Genomic DNA, 25,992 nt, shown 5'->3' on the forward strand with positions numbered 1-25,992 from the left:
AAATAGCCATAGCTTGAGTTCATGAAAAAAATATAATGCAGTGTAAGGGGGATGTCAAAGGGGAACCAGGCATGCAAAATAAACGTAATGTGGTAGAAATCCTCATTACAGTGTTGCACTAGTCAAACTGTGATCCCATTTGGCTACCAGCCATCAGTTATGCACATGACAGCACCATGTTGTATCAAAATACAGCTGTGGTAGACAGATGACCTGATGCTGTTATCTTTTTGGAATATTATCCCAGATTGAGACAAAGTTGGAGCCACTAAAACAAATAGAATAAAAAATCAAATGACTGAAAATGCACAGACTGTATACTCTGTCTGCTGATGGATTTGTCTGTGAAATTACAGACATAATGCCACCTTGTGGGGATAACTCTCCCTACATCCCAGCAGTAGACACTGAACTGGAGGAACTGTCAGTTTGGGCTGTAGTCTGTGATGTGGTGGCCCCTGAAATGAGATGAAGATCATTTCCTGGCCAGAAATCTACCAGCAAAATGTGGAATTGTGGCAACATTATCATTCACAACTGAATAGGAATCTAAACATCTAAAGTGGCAAAAACTTTTGCACAGTACTATAGTAGTTTGCTGGTGTCACTTTAAATTAAGGATTCAAGCTTTTTATTTGTCACATGCACACAACAGGATTTACAGTGAAATGTAAAGTAACATGTTGCAGAGATGACTGTGCAAAAGACAACAAAAACAGAATGTTCATTGTAAAGAGAAAAGGCATTAAAAAAAGGTTTAAACAATGTGCCCAGTATGCATTCTGCGTTCTACAAAAAACTAAATTTATTGAATATTTTATTGTCTTAAGTAACCACACATATATGGGCCTCTCTTCACTGGTTACCAGTTAGCTACAGAATTGATTTTAAGGCTGTTTTATCTTATATATATAGATTAATCAATAAATATAATATTTATTTGAATTTTGATTTCACTACTGTCTGGTGTTGATCAAATGATCTTGCAGGTCACTGACGATATGGAAGTGCTCCTGTTTTGCACCAGCAGTCACATGAGATGAGGCTGGTGTTGTGTCACGTGAGATGTTGCCTCTGAAACATGGCTCCGACTAGCACAGAGCAAAACACCGCCGTTGTGACCGACTGTCCTCTGTCTGCTGACACGCATCTATAAACACCAGAAAACGTAGCAAGTACATGCCGCCCAGCAGCATGTCCTCGTTCTGTGAAGTTAATGTGGTACGAACTCATGATGCGTGAAACCGGCGGTGCACCGTTAGCCTGACGCCAGCTAGCTGCCAACTGCTAAAAGTGGTAAGAGGTGAGCTAAGCATTAAACAGTAAGCGCTGTTGTTCTGTAATTACAGCGGAGTTACATTTAACATGCATAGCTGCGCCTGTTTATTTTGTGTCAATGATTCTAGTGACTGTGTGCTGGCTTTCTGTTTGCTTCAGTTAGGTTTCGTAACGTTAGCCCCTTCTTTAAGCTAACTGTTAGCGTCAAGTTGACGTTACTTCCCCAATTGTCTTTGAGCTTCTTAAAGCTTTGTTTCCGATGTTTATAACGTAGAGGATGGTGTCATTAGCTAAATGACATTTACATGCTTTATTTAAGACTTACAATATCCAATCTTGGTTTTAAGTTGGGCTTTGTTATTTCTTGGATGTTATCTCTGCCAGCCAGCTAGCAACCTAGCTAATGCTATACGAGATGCATTCTTAAAACTTTTAACTACTTGTGCTACATGAGCGTTTATGAGAGTTGTGCACTTGATAAGAAGCACTGAGCAATAGTTTGCTGGTAGTAAAGGCACAGGTGAAATCACTAACAGTAAAATATGAAACTTCATTGGAAACTTGACACCAGGGTAGACTAGATTTGTTGATGAAGCAGAAATAGTTCAGTCATGTGAGTTGAGCTCAAAATTCAGGGACCTGTAGGACAAGTAGTCATGTGCATTCAGCAACATCACATCACTGCCTGCTTTTCTCCTCTGCAGAAAACAGTCTTTCATTTCAGCACTACACAGCAGTATTATTTTTAAAGCACGACAAAAGGAGTTGTTCCTTTATAATTTTTTTAATCTAATTTATACCTTTCATAGAAATTCTCAGTGGGACAGGCAGAAGAGATTAGGTCTGCCCTTGATGACTGTGATTTCTTTCTCCATGGATGTCTGAAAATCATCCCCGGTGGGAGACAGCAAGGTGAACACAGCTGATCAGTGTGCAACTCTGGACAAGCATTGGAGACTCACCATGGATTGGCTGATGCATGCTGTCGAGAAAGACTTGGGGATTGACCGACGACAGCAAGGCCTTGGACCTCGTCCCCGGGAGCTCATAGCCCTTGTTCCTACCCGCTGGGTGATGGGCCTGAGGGAAAGGAGGGTTATGCGCTGTGCTCGCTTTGACAGCATCAATGAGGCTGAAATTCGCACTTACCTTCAGTGTTCCCAGGCAAAGTTGCCTCCTGGCTGGACACGAGTATGCATTCAGGGTCTGAGGAAAAGCAAACTGAGCTACAGATTGGCTAGAGACCCATGTGATCAACAAATGGAATTCATGTCACAGGATTCTTACGTCAAAACCATGCAGTGTGTTTCGCAGCATAATGTCAGGTACTGTATATATTTTGATGTTCTACTGGAAAATGTGCTTGTCACCTTATGCTTGTGCTAAAGCTCAGACAATGTAAAAGTCTCTCTTAAAAGATGATCTGTCAGTTCACTGTTGAGTTACTATTTGTGAACATAAGTTACTCTTCTCCAAAGATTTTAATAAAAAGTTTCTCTGTGTTAATATCAGTTAGCGCTCAAACAATTTATCAACAAGTCGATCGTTAGAAAATAAGTCTGAAACAATTTTTCATAATTGAGTACTTGTTCAAGTCATTTGTCTAGCAAACATGCCAAACTTTCTCTGCCCTTTGGAAAGTGAGTTTTTTTTGTTCTTTTTTCCATTTTGTATTTGTTTTAATTGATTTATTTACTATGGATTTTGGACAGTTGGTTATATGAAATAATTAGTATGGGGCATTTTTATTTTGCACTATTTTCTATTTATAGAGAACAATTGATAAAATAATGGTTATATCAATTGATAATGAAAATAACTGTTACAGCTCCAATATCAGGGTACCTGGTGCTTCACTTAAAATTAACTAGAACTTTCTATGCCACTCTAGTGTTCATTTATTCAGTTGCATCTCTACCTGCAATGGTAAGGACAGGGCTTCTCATTCACTGTTGCATGAGGTTCCTTAATCGTGCACTCTTAATAACATTCAGCATTTAGCTCTTGCTTGGTTGTAGCTTTTGAAAGGTTTCTGTAGTCAGACTTCACTGTTTGTCTTGTTAGACAGCTTAATTCTAAAGATAGATGTCAGGTGAATGTCTTGCATACAGTGAATTTAAGGCTTACTTATGTGAGATTTATGAGCAAGTTTAAAATACCTAAACTAAATAACTAAATGCAGTCATTGAGTAGAACATGTTTGAGATAGTAATGTATCAGCTTTTTGTCTTTCCTTCCTTTTTCAGGAATCTGTGGCGTGAAGTTCATTACAAACTTGTGCAGCCATATGCAGGAGCCAGTGAGCAGATGAATATTGCAGCCGTAGATGCAGTGCGCCATGCGCTACAGAAGCTTTTCAATTCCACATTCATCTCATCTGACAGAGTGTCACCATCCCTCTCTCCAGCCAGAGAGAAGGAGAAAGAAAGCTACTTGCCATCCAGTTCATCTTGCTTTTCCAAGTCCCAGTCAGACCATCTGTGTCCTAATGTTCTGCCCGCAGAGTGTCTGCTGGAGACGGTAGAAATGCTGTACGTGATTCTACCATATACTCAGTATTCACTCCAAGATATTGTCTCTTTCAGCCCAGCCAAGCTCGCTAACAGCCATGCCAAAGTGTTGTTCATTCTCTACCAGCTACTAATAGCTCTACAGGCATGTCATGCAGCAGGTCTGTCTTGCGGCGAGCTCTCTCTGCAGGACATAGCAGTCGATGAGCAGCTTTGCAGCCGTCTCAAGCTCAACCTAGCCCATTATGAAGAACTAGGGATGGTGGAGGATGCAAACAGTGGTGTTACTGGCAGACAAATGCCAAAAAGAGTCCTGCCAGGGGACAGTGTATGTGTCAGCCAAGAGAACAAAAGGCTCTGCAAAGACTGCTTTGATGAGCTCAAGACGTTGGTTCTGGACTGGGTTCATGGACGAGTCAGTAACTTTCGCTACTTGATGGAACTGAACAGGTTAGCAGGACGGCGAGAAGGAGACCCTAATTATCACCCAGTGCTGCCATGGGTGGTGGATTTCACTGTGCCATTTGGAAAATTCCGGGACCTCAGGAGGTCAAAGTTCAGGCTCAATAAGGGGGATAAACAGCTGGACTTTACATATGAGATGACCAAAGAGGCTTTGGCAGCTGCAGCAGGTAACGGTGTTGGTGGGGGCGGTGTAGGTGGAGACCTCAGTGGCTCTGTAGGTGCTGGTGGCACAGGACATTCCGACCACCTCCATGTACCTCATCACATATCTGATGTGCTCTCAGACATTACCTACTATGTCTACAAAGCCCGGCAGACGCCCAAGTCAGTGTTGTGCAGCCATGTTAGATCCCAGTGGGAGCCTAATGAATACCCAGCAAGTATGGAGCGCATGCAGAGCTGGACCCCTGATGAGTGCATTCCAGAGTTCTACACAGATCCCTCCATTTTTCGCTCTATCCACCCCGACATGCCAGACCTGGATGTGCCTTCTTGGTGCAAGTCTTGTGAGGAGTTCATTGAGGTCCACCGGCGCCTTCTGGAGAGCAGAGAGGTGTCCCAGCATTTGCATCACTGGATAGACCTCACATTTGGCTATAAGCTGTCTGGTAAAGAAGCTGTCAAAGCCAAGAATGTGTGCCTGCACCTCGTGGACAACCACACCAATCTGACTACCTTTGGTGTAGTTCAGCTGTTTGACCAACCCCACCCTCCCCGCTTGTCTCCCTCCCAGTATGCCCCAGCAGAACCTCCTCTCCTTGGCCTTGCTGCTCTTAATGTGCCTTCTCTACACATCCCTCAAATCGACACCATGGCTGACACTGTGGATGGAATGGTACCAGAGTCCACAGGGTGTGAGTCCAGTGGCTGGACCATGGTAGACAGAGATGAAGAACTTGAACAAGGCACAGAGGCTCTGGACTCATTAGCATCCGCTGTCTCATCCAGTTCAGTATCCTGCTCTGTGCCACTGCAAAGTGTCAGTACAGCAGGAGGAAAAATAGGAGGAGAGCACACAGCACTTATTGTATCTCAGTCCCCAAGTACATTCCCTGGTGATTTTACAAGCAGCTTAGGCCCTGGTTTACGCAGTGCCATGTTACAAAGAGGTGGGCCAATGAACAAGAAACATGGTGAGGGAAGTGTAACTGCCAGCAGTGCAGAGGAAATCAAGATCATCCTCCCCGAAGGCTTCAGCCCATTGCAGCCTTTGGAAGAGTTGGAGAAATTGAACAATTTCCTGGTGAAGAGTCTACACGCTGAAGTATGGCATCCTGCAGGATCTAGTGAATGCACAAGAAATGGTGTGATAATTGAATCTCTACCCTCTCTTACACAGCTCTACCAAAGAGACATGCAGGCCCTTGGTGTTGTCATTGCTGAGATATTCCTCTCCTTTAAACTGAGAGGACTGAAACCAGGCACCCCCCTCAGACAGCGTTTCCAAGCTGTTATGAAGCTATGCTCTGCCAGCCTCCGTGATGTGCCACTGTCTTTGCACCATGCCCTTGAGACACTGCTGCTAATCGAGAAACACTCTGGGAAAGCACATAGAGAAGTACCAGATTGCCCACTTCCACTCCTCTTCAAATATGACCCCATCGGCGATGGGCTCCCTCCTCCAAATCCCTGCCAGTTATTGAACTCAGTCATCACTCCCTTTCCTTTCCCTTCCTATTTCGCAGCACTTCATGATTTTATCTTTTCCTACCACACTAAGATGGCGACTACATGCAGCCTTCAAGGAAGAGATGTTGTCTTTCACCTGTGGCAGCAGCTTGAGACGCTGCTGCGTGGTAACATCACAGCTGAGGGTCTTGAGATTCTCTTGCCCTTCATTCTAACCCTCATGCTTGAGGAGTCCACTGCTGTCTATGCTGCTTGGTACCTTTTTGAGCCCATCTCAAAAGTACTGGGTCCCAGAAATGCAAACAAGTACTTACTGAAGCCACTGATCAATGTATATGAAAACCCTCATTGTCTGCGAGGACGTTTCTATCTCTACACTGACTGTTTCATTCTGCAGCTGATTGTGAGGCTCGGCCTGCAGGCCTTTCTCTCCAGCCTACTGCCCCATATGCTGCAGGTCATCACCGGCTTTGAAAGCTCCTTCTCAGGCTCTGGTGGGGAAGCATGTAAAGGGCTGAGGGCTGGCACATGTAATCTAGGAGAGGAAGAGGAAGAGGACTGTCAGTATGGTGAGGTGCGGCCACCATCAGGGTCTGTTAATGGGAATATGCCTGGTACCAGTGGAACCAGTGTAGGAGTTGGGGTGGTGGGAGATACAGGGCTGGTTGACTACTCCTCTGGCATCAGTCTCAACGACCAAGTGTTTCTTGCAGAGGCAGAGGACTTTCAGAATGGGTTCTATGTCAACAGTGGAGCAGGTATGGCTGCTGGGAAACAGCAGAGCCAGAACTCTGCAGCCAAGGATCAAGACCAGGAGTCTCTAAGTGTGGGGAAGCTAAGCGACAAAAGCAGCACAAGTGAACTCTCACTGGGTGATGGAGACTCAATGCGGGATCGAACCAGTCTCAAATCAGCTGACAGCAGCCAGGACCTGAAACACACGAGTGAGGGAGAAGAGGGAGGAGAGCTGGAGGAAGACGAGGTGACTGAGACTGAGGGTAAAGAGGGGACAGATGACGCTACTCTACCCAACCTGGAGCTCACTCTCTCTGGTTGCACAGAAGCTTCAGGAGCCACAGTTGCCACTTTAGAGGGTGAGTTTGTGAATGGAATGGCACTGGAAGAGACTGAGAAAGGCATTGTGGGAGAGCAGGAGGAGGAGGATGACCATGATCCAGCAGAAGACTCTGAGGAGAAAGAGCAAAAGATTCTTCTAGGTGAGTGATTGGTCGATGTTTATGTAATGCTCTTGTTTATTAAGGGATAATGACTAATGTTTTAAACATGTCTCCCACACACAGACACAGTCTGCAAAACAGTTCGATGGCTGTCAGCGAAGCTCGGACCAACAGTGACGTCTCGATACGTCGCCAGAAATTTGCTGCGACTGCTCACAAATTGTTATATTGGTAAGCAAATTTACAACATAAAAGTTTCATTTCCCCCTTTATACATTTATATTTAGCAACATTGACAAAACCATCCTCTGGGGCTTTGTGTTTTCTAATTAATGTTATGCTTTACTGCATGTGTTTTCTTCACTCCCTTTTCCCTCTCATGTTCTCTGCCTGTAGGGTCTGAGAACCACCAATTTGTGGCCCCTGCATCTGAGGAGAGCAGTCTGGACAGTGTGGGAATGGGCAGCGTGTATGAGAAGAAACCTGTGGTTGGCGATCAGACTGCAGGGCCCGTGTTGGACTGTCTCATCTACATAGCTCAACTTTATGGAGAGCCTGTCCTCACCTACCAGTACCTGCCTTATATAGGATATCTTGTAAGAGGACAACAAATATACCAATTAGAGAATGAATGTAGATAACCATCACCACCACACCCCTTTTTGCCTTATTAAGCTAGTATGCTTTTTCATGGGGAAACTGTTTGTAACATTTTAAGGTAATTTCTTTGTTCTGAAATACTGCCAAAATGTACTTTTAATTTTACCAATGTGCATGGTTTCCAGGTGTCTCCACCTTCTTCACAGCGTCTTAACACACGTAAGGAGGCAAGTCTGCTTGGAGCTGTTGCACTTACACAGAAGATTGTTGTCTTTCTCTCTGATACCACTCTAATGGACATGCTGATGAAGATCAATCAGGATGTGCTTCTGCCACTACTGGACCTGCTCACCACCCCGACTATGGGGTAAATAACAAACATATCCATGTACACAAACATACATACATGTATGTTGAGGCATCACACACAATGGTGCCTGAAGGTTCTATAATTCAAAGACAGATTGTCAAACAGCAGCATTGTTGTAAGATATTGCAGATTGTTTGCTTTTTGCTTTTTTTCCCCCTCAGCATTTGTCACACACTTTGAAGTGTTCATACATTTTGAAGTGCTATATCTTTTTCATGTTTGTGTTGAAAAATAATCATAAAATGTGCTTCAATAGATCTGCCATTCATCCTTGGTTGTACTCACTCTGCTGTACTCAGGTTCCCCAGCGGGGTGCAGACTCGCACTGCCGTCTGTCTCAAGACACTCAGCCTGATGGCTCTCATCTGTCTGCGCATTGGGAAGGAGATGGTGCAACAGCATATGGCTGACACTCTGCGTCGATTCTTTGCTGTTTTCTCTCTGCTGCATTCTCTGCAGCCCCAGGTATGTACACACAGAGACACAAAATACAGAAGGACTGACTGATCTCAAGTTTATTTCTAGAGTACTTTCAGCAAGTACATCTCTCACAGAGAGCTTTATGTAAAACAAATGACACAAAGGCAGATGGAAATATGGATAAAAATAAAAACAGAAGACAGAAACTTGGAATATGAACTGTATGACAGACGGAGAGAGAGAAAGTACATGCATTTGTGAGTGTGGCTGGATGGTTGTTGCAGATCATTTAAATGTTTATCCATGGACTTCCATCTCTTTCTCTGTAAAAATGGAATTGTAAAATACTCAGATGTGGTGCGCTGTCTCTGTTATGCTGTAGCTGGACAGTGCCCCTCGCAGAGTTGTGGGAGAAGTCACAGTGGTGGATGTCTGTACAACCGAAGAGTCGAACGTGACATATGAGTTAGGGGTCTTGGAGGAGCTGCAGGCTGTCTTCAACCCTGAGATGGCCCACGCCTCTTATATCCCCTTCTACTGTCTTATTGGTAGGAAATACCCTGGCTTGTGTCAAATAAGAAAACCCTATCCATCAGAAACAAGGCAGTAAACCGTATATACTGTACTTTTACACTTCAGTGGTATAAATCAGTGTTATACTCTGATTTCTGTAGGTGACGTGGCAATTCGGAAGCTGATTCCCAACCACGAAGTGGTGTGGCAGTTGGTCCAGTCCTACCATCAGAGTGTGAGCCAGGGGAGTCCAGAGACAAACCTCACAGCAGCGTCCAGGGCAGAGCTGCCTCCATCCTCCATGGGTCTCTCTTGTGGTTTCGGCAGACGAGTGGGTTGCAGCCCCTTCCCTGCACCCTCAAGTAGCTCCACCCCGCTGGGAGACTCCCTCCCTGAGTCTGGCACATTTGGGAGCCACCTAGTCGGAAACCGTATCCAAGTCTCCCGAGACACCGATTATGGTGGTAGCCCCAATCTGGGCTTGGCCAACTCCTGGGGACGCTCCAGCCATACCACCCCCATCATCACCACTGCCTCCACCTTCACCACTCCATCTGTCAGCACGTTGGCTTCATTCTCCTCCACCTGGGTGACAGGCCCCAACCTGGAGGACAGTGCCCTGAAGCAAGAGCTCCCTCGCAGTGGCCGCTCCCTGCAGGGCAACTGGCTGGCCTACTGGCAGTATGAGATTGGTCTCAACCAACAGGATCCACATTTTCACTTCCACCAGATCCGACTGCAGAGCTTCCTAGGTCACTCTGGCACCACAAAGTGTTTGGCACCACTGGCAGGAGAGGATTACTTCCTTTCCGGAAGTAAAGACAAGACTGTGAAGCTTTGGCCTCTTTATAACCATGGCGATGGGACACAGGAGGTGGAGCCTCGGCTGACTTATAACGACCATCGAAAGTCAGTCTTCTATGTTGGACAACTGGAGGCTTCACAAGAGGTAGTCAGCTGTGATGGTACTGTGCACCTGTGGGACCAGTATACAGGTAGAAATATCAATCACATCGCATATCTTCTCATGATTATTACTGTGCATCTGGAGCTGATAATGTTGTTCAAGTACTTTGCTATGCAACTACAGTCTATCTTTTGTCCTTAGGCAAGCAGATCCGCTCGTATGAAGCCGTGGATGGAAAGAATCCCATTACAGCTGTGACTTCAATGCCAGCTCCACACTGCAGTGTTGTGTTTGGCAGTGCAGATTCTGTTCTCCGCTTCATTGATCCTCGCAAACCAGGATTGCAGGTAGCAATTTCACTAAGCAAGCTCACTCTGTCAAGACCTGTGCCATAAAACATTCAGCAATTAATCAGCTGTTGCAGTGTTTTAATAAATGCTAGTGCTTTTTACACTTCTCCACTATAGAGTTATTTCAGACTTGGCAGTGACAAAACTTCCCTCATATCCCCAGCATGAATTTCGTCTGGCATACAACAATCTCAGTGCTGGGCTCATCCGCTACCTGGCAGTGAGCCCTTCAGGGCGCACAGTGGCTGCAGGTTTCTCATCTGGCTTCATTGTTCTACTAGACGCACGTACAGGGCTTGTTCTGAAGGGCTGGCCGGCTCATGAGGGAGATATCCTCCAAATGAAGGTATACTTGGAGTGTGTGTGCATTTGTGTGTGTGGTTTTCTTTACCATACGTCTGAATTACTGAATAGAGCTGCCTCTGGGTAACATCTTAGTTAGTGGTGTTCAATAAATAAAAATAGTTATTTTTATTATTATTTATATATTATTTCTATAATTTGGGAGCACAATGCATAAATATAACAATAAATATACATAACAAATTACAACAATGACGGATTAGGATAGTTGGTTTTAGTATCAGTAGATATGTTGAATGCATTAATAAATTAGTGCTTTTAGAATAGTAGAAACATAGTTCTCAGGCTCTGTATTAAAATCACTGCTGGATGCCCAACTATCTTTAAAGAACAGGGAAAAGAAGATGCAAAAAACCTGAATGAAAATTTTTGTCTTTGAAAATGGTGCAGTTTGGCAGTCAACATTTACTTAGGGGTGTCTTTAAATGTACATGTATATGTAACAGCTCCTTTGTGTTGTCGTAATACATCATGATAATGTATCATGCATTTGACATTAAAGAAGCTTTTTCTGTCGATCAGTAAAAAAAAAAATTACCTCTACAACAATTTAATGTTGTAATGCAATAGAATATAAAATCCTTCAAGTGGATAAATACTGAATGCTTTCTGTATGCTTTGTATGTCCACACAGCATGAAAGGTTTACAGTGTGGGCCCACACTAACTTGAACCCTCATTAAGGACCCATATTCAATGAATTTCTCAACACTGGGCTGACGTATGGGACTTTTTAACAGTCAAGTTGTTTACAGAGGTCGTGGGCCATGCAGTGTGTCATAAATTGGCAGTCACTCTCTATGCTGTGGTTAAACTTTGTATTCTGCCAGATAAACTTTTCCTTATTTGTTATTTATTTCCCAGTAATACTTAAAGTGTTTATTGTGTTTCTGATGGACAGGAGGGTAACAAGAGGAGACTATTGTGTTTTCAGCTGCCAATTCTATGTTTTGGTGCATCAACCAGCAAAATCCAGTGGGTATGAAATCCCAATGAGTCCTTCTGAGAAACAGTGGAAACTCTAAGAAGACCATAACTGTGGAAATCAAAACCCACGCAGTGCACATCAGCCGGTTAATCACTTGTCAATTGTGTTGACTCTCTTTATCTGAGTGACTTAACAATACTTAACAATACATGTGTATGTCTAACATACGACCTCTTGGTGGGTTGTCTACATGGGGTGTTGAATAATTTTATACTGATACTATACTATACTATACTGATTGAGCTGATTTTCGATGAAGGTTTGAGAGCTGCCTGCTCCCAATGAAAATGAAAAAAAGTGTTCTATTAAATGCATTGAGTTTGCTATCATCAGGAAGAGGACCATTGCTTTTTATGTGCATTCAGCCTGTAATTTAATAGGTGTATTGTTAACTTAGTTCACATTTAGGACCATCCAATTTATGTAAAAACCTGAGCTATTGCATGACACCAGTACCATCCCCAAAAATCCACCAGAAAATTGTTACACTGTATATCTGGACCACATCACGTACTCAAGCTAGAAGGTGTGGCTCTACTTTTCAGCAGTCATGTGATAAGTATTCAAAAAGACAATCAGCCAAGTGGCTTTTATTTTGACATTCCCCAAAGGTAGTGGTGCAGAGATGGTGAAAGTTGTACCCAGCAAATCTGTTGTCAACAAAGCGCAAGGATGAGCAAACTTTATTTAACCCCAAATTAGGTCAAGGATTGTAGCTCTAGTTTTAAAAGCACAAGTTTAGGCAAATATGGACACAGGTTACTCATTATAAAGACCACAGTGGTTCTCATTGGCACATATTACTCAGACATCCCCTCAGGTTTTACATGTGTCAACCAGTGGCTGTTTTCATATTAAACTGGGAAATTAAAAACAAATTCTGATCATTATCTTATTTTATTCAAAATAAATTTTGTTGTAAATAAAGATGATCAAACACTTTGAGCTTACTCCCAACTGAAAGTTTTAAGTTTGTGGCTACAGGAACAGTGCTAGTCAGATGGTTTTAATGTTTTTAATTAAATCTCAAGTGCTTTAGAGCAGCAGTCAGTCAATACCTGTAGACATAAAAAGTGAGAAATTTATATAATCAAAAAGGACACTGTAATCTTGCCTGATTTTTCCCTTCACATATTCTTTAGTTTTAGGGTACTTATAAGGACATTTTAATTGCATTGTTTTGCATCTAATCACAAATCCTGACAAAGCTTTTACTGGCATATTTACTGGGATATGACATCAGCAGTCAGTGACTTCCTTTCTTGTGTTTTCCCTTCAGGCTGCAGAGGGAAACTTGGTCATCAGCTCCTCCACTGACTACACACTCACTGTGTGGAAAGATCTGGAGAACAAGCCCATACGCCAGTACAAGTCACAGTCTGACCCCATCCACGCCTTTGACCTTTACGGTTCGGAGATTGTAACCGGAACAGTGGCTAACAAGATTGGGGTGTACTCCATGGCAGATATTTCCCTGAGCCCCGTTAGCAGCACAAAGCTGAGCTCAGAGAACTTTCGTGGCACTCTGACCAGCCTGGCAGTCCTGCCCACCAAGAGGCTTCTGCTGCTGGGCTCTGAGAATGGTGCCATTCGGTTACTAGCTTAAATCAGTGGTTCCCAGCTACACTAAACACTCTTACGCTGACCGTCAAAGTGTCTTATTTGTGAATACACCAGGTGTCTGAGCTCTCTCTGTCCCTTCTCCTGTGCTGGAGGTCAATTGTCCTGGTAGAGCAGGTTGTCAGTTCCTCTCAATGGTTCTTTGAATGAAGCAGCACAAGTAGAGGCATTGTATAAGCTTCATGTCTACTGAATCCTTACACTCTGGCTGCACTGAATTTGATGGACAGGAAATGTGTGCCACACTATTGACATTTATCATGTACAGTAAATCCCATGATTTTTTTTTTTTTAAAGACTATAGATGTATAGATAATATATAATGGGAAATTCTTGACAAGGTCATTTATTCTTTTGACTAGGTCAGTTATTCTGTTCAAAAGAATGAATCAGAAGACGTGCTCAGGAAGGTGGAACCAAACCTGGTTCTTATGTAGTGTTTACACTTTCCAAATAGATGCATAACAACACCAAAAATACATTGACCTCACCTTTCATTTCCCTTGACAACAGAATACATGCATATCCAAATGCACTGATTAAACTATGCAGTATTTGTGGATCAAATCATTTGTTTTTGTTAGCATTTCTCCATATTCCATCAGAGTTGTTTCAGAGTGGGTTGTTTATACATCATTAACAATAAAAGTACACTCGCTGTTTCGGCGACCATCTTGGTACATCTTCTCAGAGTGGAGACACTTCAGTTCAGTCGTCACACACAAATGTCAGTTACCGATGCACAGCCTTTATTCTACTGCACAAGTATGGCCTGAATTGTAACATTTAGATTCTCACTCAGATTTTAAAGACTGAATGTTTTTATCCATGAATAAATTACTTGAAGTTGCTTTGGGATTTTCTAAACCGTGTTTAGGGATTCTTGATTTAGCAGTTAGAACCTGTAGCAGCATTATACTGGGAGTGTATCTTGGCAGACACCACTTTGACTGGGTTTGCCAGTTAGTAGACTCACAACTTTCTAATCTGTGACTACAAAAGCTAACATAGTCATAGTCAATGCCAAGATAAACAGTTTTTGTATTTTAACATTTATATGTTACTGCATATGAAAGTTATACATCAATAAAAATGTGATTTAACTCGCTACTTATTGTGTAATGCAAATTAATGTATAGTAGAGATTTTTTTTCCTTAAATCAAGCCCACTTTGCATTAAACTCTTAATGGATCTAAACATGTTTTCAAAGCCCAGTATTATCCACCAATCAAAGCTTTGCTCTTTGTATGATTTTATCACTGTCATGCTGTAAAACACTTTGCCTACTTTTCTAATTATTTGCCCAAAGCTCAAAATGCTCTGACAAGTGTGCTACACTTTTTGATATTTTTTGTTTTTTGTAAACCTGGAGCGAAAGTTCAATCCTAAAAAAAAAAAAAACTTGGTTTTAAAAAAGAACATTTGTAATTGCACGACTGATGTTGAAACACCTGATCCAGAATCTCTGCGAACATTTTAAGAGAAGTCCATGAAAAAGCTTATTTATTAACTGGATTAATAAAAATTACTTCCATGGTCTCTGTGTTCCAGTTGTTCTGTGTGATTCACCTGGATTCATCATGACTCCCCTGCCTTATAATCTTCACTGAGTCACTTGCGTTCAGATTGGACAAAGTCCCCTCTTATGTTTGCAAATGACTCATGTGATCTAGAAGATCTCCTTTGCTTAGCGGTGAAATGTGAGCGAATCAGCTGAATAAGTTTCCTTTCTTCTCTATTTTTTTGAGTCTCTTAAAAATATTATTGGTCACAACATATAACTGATTTTTAGAACAAGCAGTCAAGTGTTGCTGTCAGTTTTGTTGAAATTGTAGTATATCAAAGCCAGGGGTTTCTGGGAAATGTTGGCTTGTGTTGTCTGACATCAATAACTCTGGAGTCAGCAAGTTGTGTTTGTTTACCCACAGACATCTGGATTAACCACAGTTTTGCAATTAATCTGTCATGTTTCCTGTCAAAGATTTAGTTATGTCATGATTTTATCACCTGCCCATTGACATGCAAAATAGTTAAGCGTGTCAGGCTTCAATATTTAACCCTGGAAGAGTCTCAGTAGCTACATTTACAAACAAATAGTGGTTTAAATGAGGCCCCAATCAATGTAAGTTGATATTTAACTGTTTGCTGAGCAAGTGCCAATCTTTTTCTCTCAGGAATTCTGCCATCCACAGTCAGTCGCTCCTTTTTTGGACAAGGCAGCAAGTTTTTTTTTCTATTTAAATTTAAGGTAAGATCAAATTTACTTGAATAAAATTATTGGGGTACTATTATACATTTGAATAGTTTGGTGGAATATACTCAATATTGCTAAGTTATTCATGTATTTTCATGTTTGAGTGAAGTCTGCAAAAGGGGCTTTGACACTGTATCAGTTAATACTTAGACATTTTATCTTGAGACACCACAGGCAGGCAGACACCACAATGCACTGGTACTAAAAGTTGTCTCAACCAAGACAGGTGGACTTTCTGTCTGTTTTATTAAATTATAAATCTCCAATATTACGATGTGCTTCAAGACAGCCTGGGTAACTGCTGAAATCTCACACTTTAACTGTGACATTCTTGGTACATGGTCTACAATAAGTATCTTTTATGTTTTAGGCACCTTTCCAGATGATCCTTTAACAGAGAGGGCGACTAAGTAAAGAGAAAGTGTTTAAGACCTGCAGACTATATAGTAAAGGGACAATTTTTAAAATAAAGGTGAGAATGTTATGTTTTATGTGGTCTAAAGGGGGACATTGATTTATTGCACAATAGGCTAAAGATTTCAAACGAAAGGTATATTTATTGCTTCACAAGAGCGAGCAGGTCAGACTTTTTTCAGACAACATAATTTCTCTTTTCTACAGTTACGTTGTAAGGACATGGACCTCCGTCTGACACTCCTGTTGATCTGTCTCTGCAGCCAAGGAGTCACTGTAAAGCACTAATAAATCACTTTTCAGATTATACCTGATGATTATAATCTGTGCTGATTATATAATGGCTGTATAGATGGTTTTACACTACCTTTCTGCTCAACAGAATGCTGAGGTGGCAGAAGATGAGTTAGTCCCCTTGGTGCCTCTTATTCCATTGATGCCCAGCCACCCCAGAGAGGTTAGAGCCAAATTAGAAAAGTTTGAATGGAAGGAGTTTTCTCTCATTGTGCTTGTTGCATCACAGCAGTGTTCTGGTCATATTTAATTCACAGTTTGGAGAATGGGTCCTTGTGCTGAACATTTTCTCCTATTTCTGCCTTTAGAAAGTAGAAAATGAAAGTGCAACACAAGCAGAAATTGCAGATCCCACACAAGCAACTGTAATTGCAACAACCATAACTAGCAGGCCCAGTGGGGGTTCATCAGAGGAAGAGCAAGATGAGGGTTGTCTGTCTACCAACCGAAACCCAGAGTCAAGGGAGGCCATTGCTGCTGGTATTCAGAAACTGGGTGTGCAGCTGCTGCAGAACCTGGAGACAACGACAGAGCAGCCAAATGTCATCATATCTCCGTTCAGCATATCACTAGCCCTCTCCCAGCTGGCTTTGGGTATGGATGTTCTGCTTCAGCTTGTGTACTACATGCGTGTAATTACCACACCTGATGAATTGTGTCAGCAACTTGCCCTTGTTTATAGCCGTCTTGAGACTGTCACTGTTCTCATCCAATTATTGCCCCCCTCTTCTTTACAGGTGCAGTAAATGAGACAGAGGAGCTGCTGATGCATCATCTCCATGAAAACACTCTCCCCTGCTACCACAAGTCTCTGCATAATGTCTTAGAGCTGCTCCAAAACAATGACTTGCAAATTGCCACACGTATCTTCCTGCGCCAAGGTTACTCCTGAAAAGAACATAGCTTTTGTCAAAACTATTTTTAACTATACTAAAAGTTGAGACTGCATAGCTCCTGCTTTCAGAAACTATCTTTTTACTTATTTGTGCTGACCAAAAGAGTAGGTTTAAGAGAAACAGGGTCTGAGAAAGTGTGTGTTTATTGTGTGTTGTAGGGTTTGAGCCAAAGCAAGACTTTGTCAATGAGTCCCAGCGGTTATATGACTCAGAACCAGCAGTGTTGGAGAGTTTGCAGCAGATAAATGACTGGGTAGAGAAGGCAACGCAAGGAAAGATGACTGACTTCCTGTCTGCTTTGCCACCCAATCTGCTCCTCATGCTTATTAATGCTGTCCATTTCAAAGGTGAATGAGAAGTGAAATTTTATCATATTCATATGATTCTGCCTCTTTTCTAAGATATTATGGTTGTAGGGAATATTAATTTCAAAATAATCAATAAATTCCTCTGTTCTTTTGTCATAAGCTTCTGTGTGTTTGAGTTAAGTTGCTGATTAAAACTGAGACCCCTTTTCAATGCTTCCCACAGGAGAATGGAAAGCTCGATTTGACCCACGCTTTACCTCCAGAGGTGTCTTCTACCTTGACGACAAGCACATGGTTGATGTTGAAGTGATGGAAGATGCCAAACATCCCTTGAGTTTATTTATTGACAGTGACCTGGAGGCTCAGGTGAAATACAGTTCCTATTAGTCTTAAAAGGTTTCACCACTGTTCCCAAAATATATCAGTATCTTATCGAACATGTAGTTTAGAAGGACACTTTAATCCCTGACAGAACTGCATTTCTTCTCCCTGTGCAGGTGGCGAGCTTCCCATTCCAGAATGCCATGAGCTTGTTGGTGGTCATGCCTTTGTCCGGCCAGGTAAATGTGTCTTCACTTTCTGAAAAGCTGAATATCTCGGACCTGTATAATCGTCTTCCCAAGGAGAGGGCTGTTCAAGTTAAAGTCCCCAAATTCAACCTGGAGTATGCTCAAGAGTTAAAGGATGTTTTTATCAAATTGGGTAAGACTTTTTTTTTTTCAGGCGGGCTCTGTTGCAGTGTTTTTTGTTTTGTTTTGTTTTGTTTGTTTGTTTGTTTGTTTGTTTTCTTAACCACTGATCAAAAATGTTCAGCCTGCCACAGACTAAAAATCAAATTAATCCTGTGAGGTAAGCCTCTGCTTTCTTCTCTTTGTTAGGCCTGGGACAAATGTTTTCCAATCCCAACTTGGCTAATATAGCAGATGGCCCCCTGGTGGTGTCCAGTGTGATACATAAGTCCAGCATGGAGATAAATGAGGAGGGTGCAGAGGCTGCTGCAGCCACCGCTGTGGTCATCTCACGTGCATCCAACCCTGTTTTCCACCTCAGCCAACCCTTCTTCTTTGCCCTAATGGATGATATGACTCAAGTACCAATCTTCATGGGTATCATCACCAACCCTAATCCAGGAGCTCCTATCATGCAGAGGGGGGGAGATCTTGGAAGCAAAGATAAAGTGGGATTTCCAATTGACAAGAACCATGATGGCACATTTGGAGGCCCACCTAAGTAGGGACTAATAACCTGCCCGGCTGTCCCAAGGAAACTCAGACCAAGACCTTTATGATTGTACAGATTAAATGTACATTATCACTTAGCTGGATCTGTGTGAAAAAATGTTTGTTTCTTTATTTCATTACACAATAAACATACTGAGGACCTCAGTATCCCCTTTAAAAGTCAAATACTCTATTAAAAATAATTATAGTGTTGCTGCATTAGATGACATGTCATCCTGGTCAAGTAATTATTAAAACTACAATTAGATACAAGAAATGGTTTATACCCATAGTAAAACATCTGTTCATCTTTTATTTGATAATACATACATTTTTCAAGGTGTCAACATGTAAAGCCAAACTAATCTGGTGTAATGTCAGAGCATTACAGCATCAGTGTGTATGTAGTTTGAATTTGAAAGATGTTATCTAATGGCATAATAAACTGAATCGATCTGGATCACTTGTGACGGTTATGAGTTTTACTGTAAAATAACTTGAATGGAAAAATTGGCTGTAGCTGCTAGCTAAAGCACGCAAATTAACACATTCACAAAAACTGGGAAAAGATAATACAAAGGTCAACTGTAGAGAACAATTTGTAATCTAACGTTTTTAGATGGGTAATTCCAGTCAAATGCCAGTTATCTGTGGTTGTAACTAATAAGTTTGCCTTTGTCTCTACTTTTGCAAGTGACTAAGTGGTATTTGGTTTTCTCCTTGTCTTTGGCTCATAATGACTGACTGCAAAGTAACCAAATTCCTTTTCTGTAGTAATTATGATATATCTTTTATGATTGTTATCAATCTATTGCTCATAACCACTAAATTCCTGTTTCCACACTGAAACAAAAGAAGTTTTATTTGTGATATATAAAAATTAAGGAGCATGTCTATGAATAGTCATTGGGTGTGTATTAGTTCAATTGCTACACTGAAAAGGCATCCAATATTTCATAACTTCAGGAAAAGTAACTCAATAATTGTATATTTTATGTATATTTTACAATACACAGACATCTATGGTTTTGTTTATATTCTTTCCAAAATGAGCTCGAGTGGAGTCTAAAATCTTTTCCCTGTGGCTTTGAACGCATCGTAGTATTATCCCTGACGTCACGTAATGTTTGGCGCTGACTTTCGTGCAGCTGGTCTCCGGTCAGTTTTACAGGCTTAATCAGGCCATTAGACCAACGGTGCTAACAGAATACAAACTGACGTCAGATCCGTGAACGGAAACGGAAACTGGAGTAGCACTTACGTCGCTTGGCGCGTTTGTCCAAGCTGTTGGCGCCACTGACACAATTCATAGAGTGCTGTAGCTGGAAGGAGCTAGTTGAATATTTCAGTAAACTTTTCCTTTTGGCACTGAATAATCTTTTCACAGACATGACGAAGCTCTCAGAGGGTGCGATAGAGGTAAGGTTATCTGCAGTAAGACTAATGAGCTAAAACGTGATTTTTTTATGACGAAAAACAAAAAATAAAGATGGTTTGTTGCACTTTTGATGTACAGTCTTTGTTTAGCTGGAGTAGCCAACAGTCAAGCCAATTTGTTTACTTCCCTACTTTATGTAATATAAAGACGAAACAGCAGCTGTGTCGTTCACTTCTATGTCTTTTTTAAAAAAAATAGTAACTTTAGCAAACAGTGTGTGGTCTGACACGGTCGAAATTGAACTCCAGCGTTAACTTGAGACATGAATGTTAATTTAGCTTTGGGGTAAAAGAGTAATTTGCAAAATGTTTACACGTGAAACATTATGCAAAATATCAAATTTGACAACAAATGGTTTGACGCTAACTAACGATGTGTGTCAACAGTCTCTTTCAAATGGCACCGGTGGCAACGACGCAGTGCTTCAGTTGGTGGTGAGTAATTAACAAAGAGAAAAAAAACAGCATCACACTGTCTTTCTTCAACGGTTAGCCACTTGGTTTCATCACTGCTGACCAAGTGACCTAACTGTTCCTGTATTTGGTAACAATTATATAAAGTGCACAAATAATTGAATTGTGTGAATCGGATTTAGTAAGCATTCCGCAAAACAAAGCCGCATTACTTATTTTCTTCAGGGTAGAACAGCTTCTGATGCATTTCAGGTCGTGACATACAACTTTTACATCAAAATACTACAATATGTGATAGTGAGCAGCTGGTTAAGGGTGGGTGCTACACTGCACATATTCAACAGGGTGATTCCAGGAAATGGTTTTTAACATGATGCTGCTCAGATGTGTGAGTAGCAGAGCTTGTGTTGAGTTTTATTTACTAAAGAAAATAATAATGCAGGTGATAACTTTTTGTCCAATTTTTGTTCATACCATACAAAAAACTAATTAAAGGAATGCTGTCATAAGATGCAGAATCACATGATCAGACAAACATTGTTCTTTAAATATGTTGAACAGTGGCACTTGTATACAACCTTTCAGAACATTCGCAAGATTGATGGGGGAAACGGCCCGGCTCGCTTTCGGGTGATGATGAGTGATGGACGCCACACTCTGTCCTGTAAGTTGTTGTTTTTTTTTTTTAAATATATAAATATAGTAGAGTGCCTTATGTGTCCTCTGGCCAAATTGTCCCATCCACTCTAAAGATTCAAAATAGTACATCTTAATTTTTACACACAAAACTGTTATATAAATACAGAAGAGCAAGTTTGGATCCACAACAAACAAAAACATATGAACAACAGGTCATTGCAGAGAGCAAGCAGAGTGTAGTGTTTGTTGGGACGGATAAAGACCTCACTGTATGATTTATTAACCACTATTTACTTGATTGTGAAAATTAAGACAGTAAGTTAATATTTTTCTGTACTTTTTTTTTTTTCTATTTAACACTGAATGTTGGACGGGCATGGTTGGGTTAAAGACAATGGCTGCTTATAGGAGTGGTTATTCTCAAGAGCCACTTATTTGAATCATGCTGGGTGGGATCCTGTCTCATTCTCTCCTCATCTCTCTGGATCTCTGCAGCCTTCATGCTTTCCACTCAGCTGAACTGCCTGGCAGAGGAGAACAGACTGGCCCCCAACTGCATCTGTGTTCTGAAGAGGCATGTGACCAACATACTGAAGGATGGACGGTATGTGGTTTGTCTGTACATTTCTTTACTTCATGAACTAGACTGGAGAGACTAAAGTGTCAAAAGATTGTGCTAATACAATATTTGTATTTACTGTAAGCTTGAAAAGTGTTTTGGACAGCTAAACATGAGGAGATATCAAAGATGCATATGAGGCTATTTTCTGTTGTTAATGGAGATGACTCATTACAGTCGGGTGGTAATCATTTTGGAAATTGATGTCATCAAGCCTGCTGAAGAAGTTGCTGGGAAAATAGGCGACCCTACTGCTTACACTGAGGGTAAGGCTTCAAAGCACAGTTTGTAATATTTGCTACTTGCACAATAATTGATGTTTGTCTTGAGGTAGTGCTCAGTGAATAGGTTTATGAGGTGATATTGGTATTTAGATATACATCAGTCATACACGTTAGGTTTTAGTGTCTTTGCAGGCCAATACTAATGTCAAATCTTTCTTGTAGGTCACACTAAAGGCCCGCAGTCAGCTCCAAACCCCGAAAGCCGCCCTCCATTGCACCCGCAGAATAGAAATGAAGGTGAGTTTTTATTTGAATTAAAATGGGTGAAAATGTTCAGAATTCACATTTTTGTGGAAAAACACTATACAGAAAAAGTACATAAAAACTCCACCAGATGGCAGCATTTCCCTACTGCTTTTTTACCATTTAGGTGACCCTCAGATTTACAGGACACAAGTAATTTTGACATCCCTGTTGAGAAACACGTTCATTTTTAGCTTTCTCATGCCTTTCTCAAGAGTTTTTTTCTCTGCATTATTGACCCTCACAATTCTTCAGAGCTCGTCCTTTACATGTGAATGCTTGAGATCATAAACTGTAACAACTATGAGCCTGTGTTGATAGGTGGCTTTCTCTGCCTGTGCATGGCGATCATTTTTTATCTTTTTTTTTGGATGCACAGTAAAATACACAAATGAGCAAATACAGAGCAACACAGGCTACGAGGAGATTGTATATTACAAACAGATTATTTTTTGAAACACTGGCACTTGTTCATGTCAGAGATAAACAGTGGATCTCGGCATAGCAAATAACTTGGACCAGAAGAGATGTGCAATCCGGCTGTCAGAAGGGTTTTGCTGTCTTCTTGTGTCTGTCATAGCAGGTATTCATCCCTCTAATCTGCCGTGTGGGAATTGAGGTTGTGGCAAGCACCCTCCTCATCAGCACAGTCATTGTTCATTTCTCTGTGTGTGCCGCTTGATCTGGGGGCTTAATTACCAGAAGTGCAGTGGTTGGCAAAGTGGGAGGACTTAAGTGGACACTTTGAACTCTAATCCTCCGCGTGAGACGCACACAAATCAAATGTGCAGCGCTTGTTCAAACGGAAAATCTCAAAGTCAGGCAGCACCGCTCTCCGGGGGAAGAGCAGCTCCAGTTTGTTATAGCATTTCACACTCTGCCCTGATTCTGTGAAATGTGTATCATCTTTCTTACCAAAATGCTGGATCACACATCTCCAGCAAGTTGGTTTGTCAAGATTTTTGTTTCCTGTTTGAGTCTTTCCTCTTGCTTGTCTCGACGGTGATGAATTTACTTTATGTCATTAGGTTTTTCTTTGAAACTTCCCTCATGAAGTGAGATAATTACAGTGATCACAGTTGCAATCCAAAGAAATTGGATTTTTGTAATTCGTCTCTGATGAATAATGTATGTGCCTCTCTCTTGACTCCTCTCCATCACTGCTCTTCATGGATCATTTATTTCTCTCTTCATTCCTCCAACAGTGAACAGAGGTTTCAGTAGAGACTTTGGAAAGAAGCCCCCATCTGCTATCCCCAGTACTCCAGGGGGAAGCGCCAAAGTTGTGCCCATTGCCAGCCTCAACCCCTACCAGTCCAAGTGAGTATGTTTTCCAGTCAGTTGGAAATGTAATGTCGTGTCAAAACGTTGTATATTTTATCGTCTTTGGAACTGTAAAAACATTACTGCATACATGTATAATAAAATAAAATAAATGCAACAACATACTTAACACCAGTAAGACAATGTGAAGTGTTGAACGTTGAATGTAGATGTTGAAGATAACGGGGTAGGCACAATAACATGAACACCTATATAATTGAATGCAGTTCTATACAATAGCCCTGCCACAGTTACAACTTTGGCCCTTGTAAAGCTTTAGTTTGTTTTGTCATAAGGGATTCTGTTATATTGGAAGTAGCAGTGGAAATATTAACATAATCTGTATAAACCACATCTTTAAATCTCTGATATCAGATAGTACTATCTTATTTCTGACATATCCGTATTGGTCAATATGTTGCCCTATAAGTAAAAAGCGATTGCAGAAGAGAAATGTGAAAGATTGTGCCTACATAGTTTGTTAGTTTAGTTACTAGAATCAACTAGTGAGCATTGAAATTTTATTTTTCAAAGTTAAACTGTCCTACAAAATGCAAATGTCCTGCTTAGTACAGATCAAGGTCATAACTCTGATATATCATTATCAGATTGTGTATAGTGAGTTTTTGAAAGGTGAAATTCCTTAAAATGGAATATCTACAGTGAAATTGATACTATTGTTTATGTTTTAAACACAAATGTCACAACCTGAACCACCCTGCCCAGCTCAATTGTATAGGCCTTTCTCACAGAGGACATGTTGAATGGCCAAACACAGGTATTACTGATAACATTACTAATGACTATTTTCTATTGAGGAATGCCAGTGCAGGACTCATACTGCTGACTTACTGGCTACCTAAATGTAACAGCTATTGTTAATGTCCTTGGCTACACCTGTGCTTTTCTCATTTTCATTTCATTTCATTTGGAATAATCCAAATGTCCCTGAGAAGCCTATTGCAGAGGAGGCAAGGTTTACAGGTTTAGTATTGTCCTTACACATTGCCATGCATCCAGAGGGCCGCTAGGGGGCAGATTGTTAAAGGCTGAGTTTGTGAATAAAGAGTCAATGATTGAATAAATGGATGCATATGTGTAGGTTTAACTTTGGGTCCATTCACTGATGTGACTAAATTCAGCCTCGTCTCGTGGTAGGTGGACCATCCGTGCTCGTGTAACCAACAAGAGCACCATCCGTACATGGAGCAACTCTCGTGGTGATGGCAAACTCTTCTCCATGGAGATTGTGGATGAGAGTGTGAGTGTTAATGTGGTCCCATTGTTTATTTATGTAAATAAACTATGAGATCCTTGAAATCCTGTACTGTGCCTGACCTACTTTTGATATTAACCACAATGTTTTATTTGATGACAGGGAGAGATACGAGTGACTGGCTTCAACCAAGAGGTGGACAAGTTCTACAGCCTAATTGAGGTTGGCAAGGTGAGATGTTCCTCCAGATAATGATTTATGGTGTCCTAATTATCTGCCAAAACTTTCTTTCACTGTGCTGTTAAAGACAGATTTGGCCGCAGACTGTTCTATCAACAGCTGCCAGTACTTTGTGAGTTAAAACCTCAGAGACTATGAATGAGTCATCTGGCTGCACTGTACCCATACAATAAGCGGCTTATGATCATCTGCCAGCCTTTGTTGATCCCCTCTGACTGTCTGAAGTCGTATCTTGTTTGCACCATTCAGTCAGGTGAAATGCTCCCCCAGATCTCTGATTAACACGTGGTTCATCCATCTGTATGGGCCAGGTCTACTACATCTCCAAATGCTCCCTGAAGATCGCCAACAAACAGTACACATCAGTGAAGAATGACTATGAGATGACGCTCAATGGAGAGTCCTCAGTCATCCCCTGTGAAGACAGCAGTGATGTTCCCATGGTGCAGTGCGACTTCATCTCTATTGGTGACCTGGAGAACAGAGACAAAGATGCTGTCGTTGGTAAGGAGCAGAAGTAATGATCTGCACAGCCATCTCAGAGCCCAACCTGTGTTATTAAATCACATCAGACAGCTGTACAATTTTTTTTCTCACTTTTCCAGACTGTACTTTGAAATTCAAGTACTAAACAGCCTTCAGCTCTGACTGCATATACATAGACATGGCATACTGTCAAAAATAAAACCCTGAAATTTAATCAGCAAAAAATGTGCAGAGTCAAGCTCAAATCTGATGTCTTTATTAGAAAATTAGTATCGCCACAGTTCAAGTTTTGTTTTGTTTTTTAGGTTGCTGATCTCTCAACACAAGTTCTTTGCTGTTGATAATTATTACAGCTGCTTGTTGATATTTAGTGGTTGGAATGAATGAGGGAAACTGTAGACTTTAAATCCTTTAAGTACAATGTAACAAAGAGAATGGCTTAATAAAACATTTAAAAACAGCCTATGTCAGATGTTAAATTAAGCTAGCCTACAGTTCTACCAAGTATAGATAT

The 25,992-nt window shown here is 41.3% G+C and overlaps 3 protein-coding genes across 7 annotated transcripts in view; all 3 read left to right on the forward strand.

Annotated features, from left to right (window-relative positions):
• Nucleotides 1–1,086: 1,086 nt before the first annotated feature.
• wdr81 (WD repeat domain 81) lies at nucleotides 1,087–14,719 on the forward strand. 4 transcript variants are annotated; one of them, XM_022759685.1, is made up of 12 exons: nucleotides 1,087–1,303; nucleotides 2,088–2,603; nucleotides 3,525–7,099; nucleotides 7,184–7,291; nucleotides 7,457–7,656; nucleotides 7,846–8,027; nucleotides 8,330–8,495; nucleotides 8,833–8,998; nucleotides 9,125–9,958; nucleotides 10,072–10,217; nucleotides 10,384–10,566; nucleotides 12,850–14,719. In XM_022759685.1, the coding sequence occupies exons 2-12, from the start codon at nucleotides 2,242–2,244 to the stop codon at nucleotides 13,174–13,176; spliced, it is 6,249 nt and encodes a 2,082-aa protein (XP_022615406.1). In that variant the 5' UTR covers nucleotides 1,087–1,303; nucleotides 2,088–2,241; the 3' UTR covers nucleotides 13,177–14,719. The 4 variants fall into 4 exon arrangements, with proteins under 4 accessions (XP_022615406.1, XP_022615407.1, XP_022615408.1 ...); XM_022759686.1 differs by having other exon boundaries at nucleotides 2,187–2,603; XM_022759687.1 differs by having other exon boundaries at nucleotides 1,087–1,296.
• Nucleotides 14,720–15,210: 491 nt separating this feature from the next.
• Nucleotides 15,211–19,037, forward strand: serpinf2 (serpin family F member 2). 2 transcript variants are annotated; one of them, XM_022759680.1, is made up of 10 exons: nucleotides 15,211–15,439; nucleotides 15,816–15,917; nucleotides 16,067–16,135; nucleotides 16,242–16,316; nucleotides 16,462–16,747; nucleotides 16,891–17,034; nucleotides 17,208–17,396; nucleotides 17,581–17,723; nucleotides 17,855–18,059; nucleotides 18,236–19,037. In XM_022759680.1, exons 3-10 carry the CDS (start codon nucleotides 16,082–16,084, stop codon nucleotides 18,589–18,591), a joined length of 1,452 nt encoding a protein of 483 aa, XP_022615401.1. In that variant the 5' UTR covers nucleotides 15,211–15,439; nucleotides 15,816–15,917; nucleotides 16,067–16,081; the 3' UTR covers nucleotides 18,592–19,037. The 2 variants fall into 2 exon arrangements, with proteins under 2 accessions (XP_022615401.1, XP_022615400.1); XM_022759679.1 differs by lacking the exon at nucleotides 15,816–15,917.
• A 96-nt stretch (nucleotides 19,038–19,133) lies between these two features.
• rpa1 (replication protein A1) overlaps nucleotides 19,134–25,992 on the forward strand; it is a 32,515-nt gene continuing 25,656 nt past the window's right edge. Inside the window, exons 1-10 of the mRNA XM_022759678.1 lie at nucleotides 19,134–19,996; nucleotides 20,402–20,449; nucleotides 21,014–21,092; nucleotides 21,563–21,671; nucleotides 21,864–21,952; nucleotides 22,133–22,207; nucleotides 23,419–23,533; nucleotides 24,695–24,797; nucleotides 24,915–24,983; nucleotides 25,304–25,496. Coding sequence (XP_022615399.1) covers nucleotides 19,967–19,996; nucleotides 20,402–20,449; nucleotides 21,014–21,092; nucleotides 21,563–21,671; nucleotides 21,864–21,952; nucleotides 22,133–22,207; nucleotides 23,419–23,533; nucleotides 24,695–24,797; nucleotides 24,915–24,983; nucleotides 25,304–25,496 — 910 coding nt within the window. The 5' untranslated portion in view covers nucleotides 19,134–19,966. The remainder of the gene's footprint in view (nucleotides 19,997–20,401; nucleotides 20,450–21,013; nucleotides 21,093–21,562; nucleotides 21,672–21,863; nucleotides 21,953–22,132; nucleotides 22,208–23,418; nucleotides 23,534–24,694; nucleotides 24,798–24,914; nucleotides 24,984–25,303; nucleotides 25,497–25,992) is intronic.

The sequence above is a fragment of the Seriola dumerili genome, unplaced genomic scaffold, assembly GCF_002260705.1.
Source record: "Seriola dumerili isolate Sdu_G_001 unplaced genomic scaffold, Sdu_1.0 BDQW01000330.1, whole genome shotgun sequence".
Lineage (NCBI taxonomy): Eukaryota > Metazoa > Chordata > Actinopteri > Carangiformes > Carangidae > Seriola > Seriola dumerili.

Coding starts and splice junctions, on each gene's coding strand:
- wdr81 (XM_022759685.1), top strand. CDS start 2,242: ATGGATTGGCTGATGCATGCTGTCGAGAAAGACTTGGGGATTGACCGA. Junction 2,604..3,524: donor GTTTCGCAGCATAATGTCAG/GTACTGTATATA, acceptor TTCCTTTTTCAG/GAATCTGTGGCGTGAAGTTC. Junction 7,100..7,183: donor AGAGCAAAAGATTCTTCTAG/GTGAGTGATTGG, acceptor TCCCACACACAG/ACACAGTCTGCAAAACAGTT.
- serpinf2 (XM_022759680.1), top strand. CDS start 16,082: ATGGACCTCCGTCTGACACTCCTGTTGATCTGTCTCTGCAGCCAAGGA. Junction 16,317..16,461: donor TGCCCAGCCACCCCAGAGAG/GTTAGAGCCAAA, acceptor TTCTGCCTTTAG/AAAGTAGAAAATGAAAGTGC. Junction 17,035..17,207: donor ACGTATCTTCCTGCGCCAAG/GTTACTCCTGAA, acceptor TGTGTGTTGTAG/GGTTTGAGCCAAAGCAAGAC.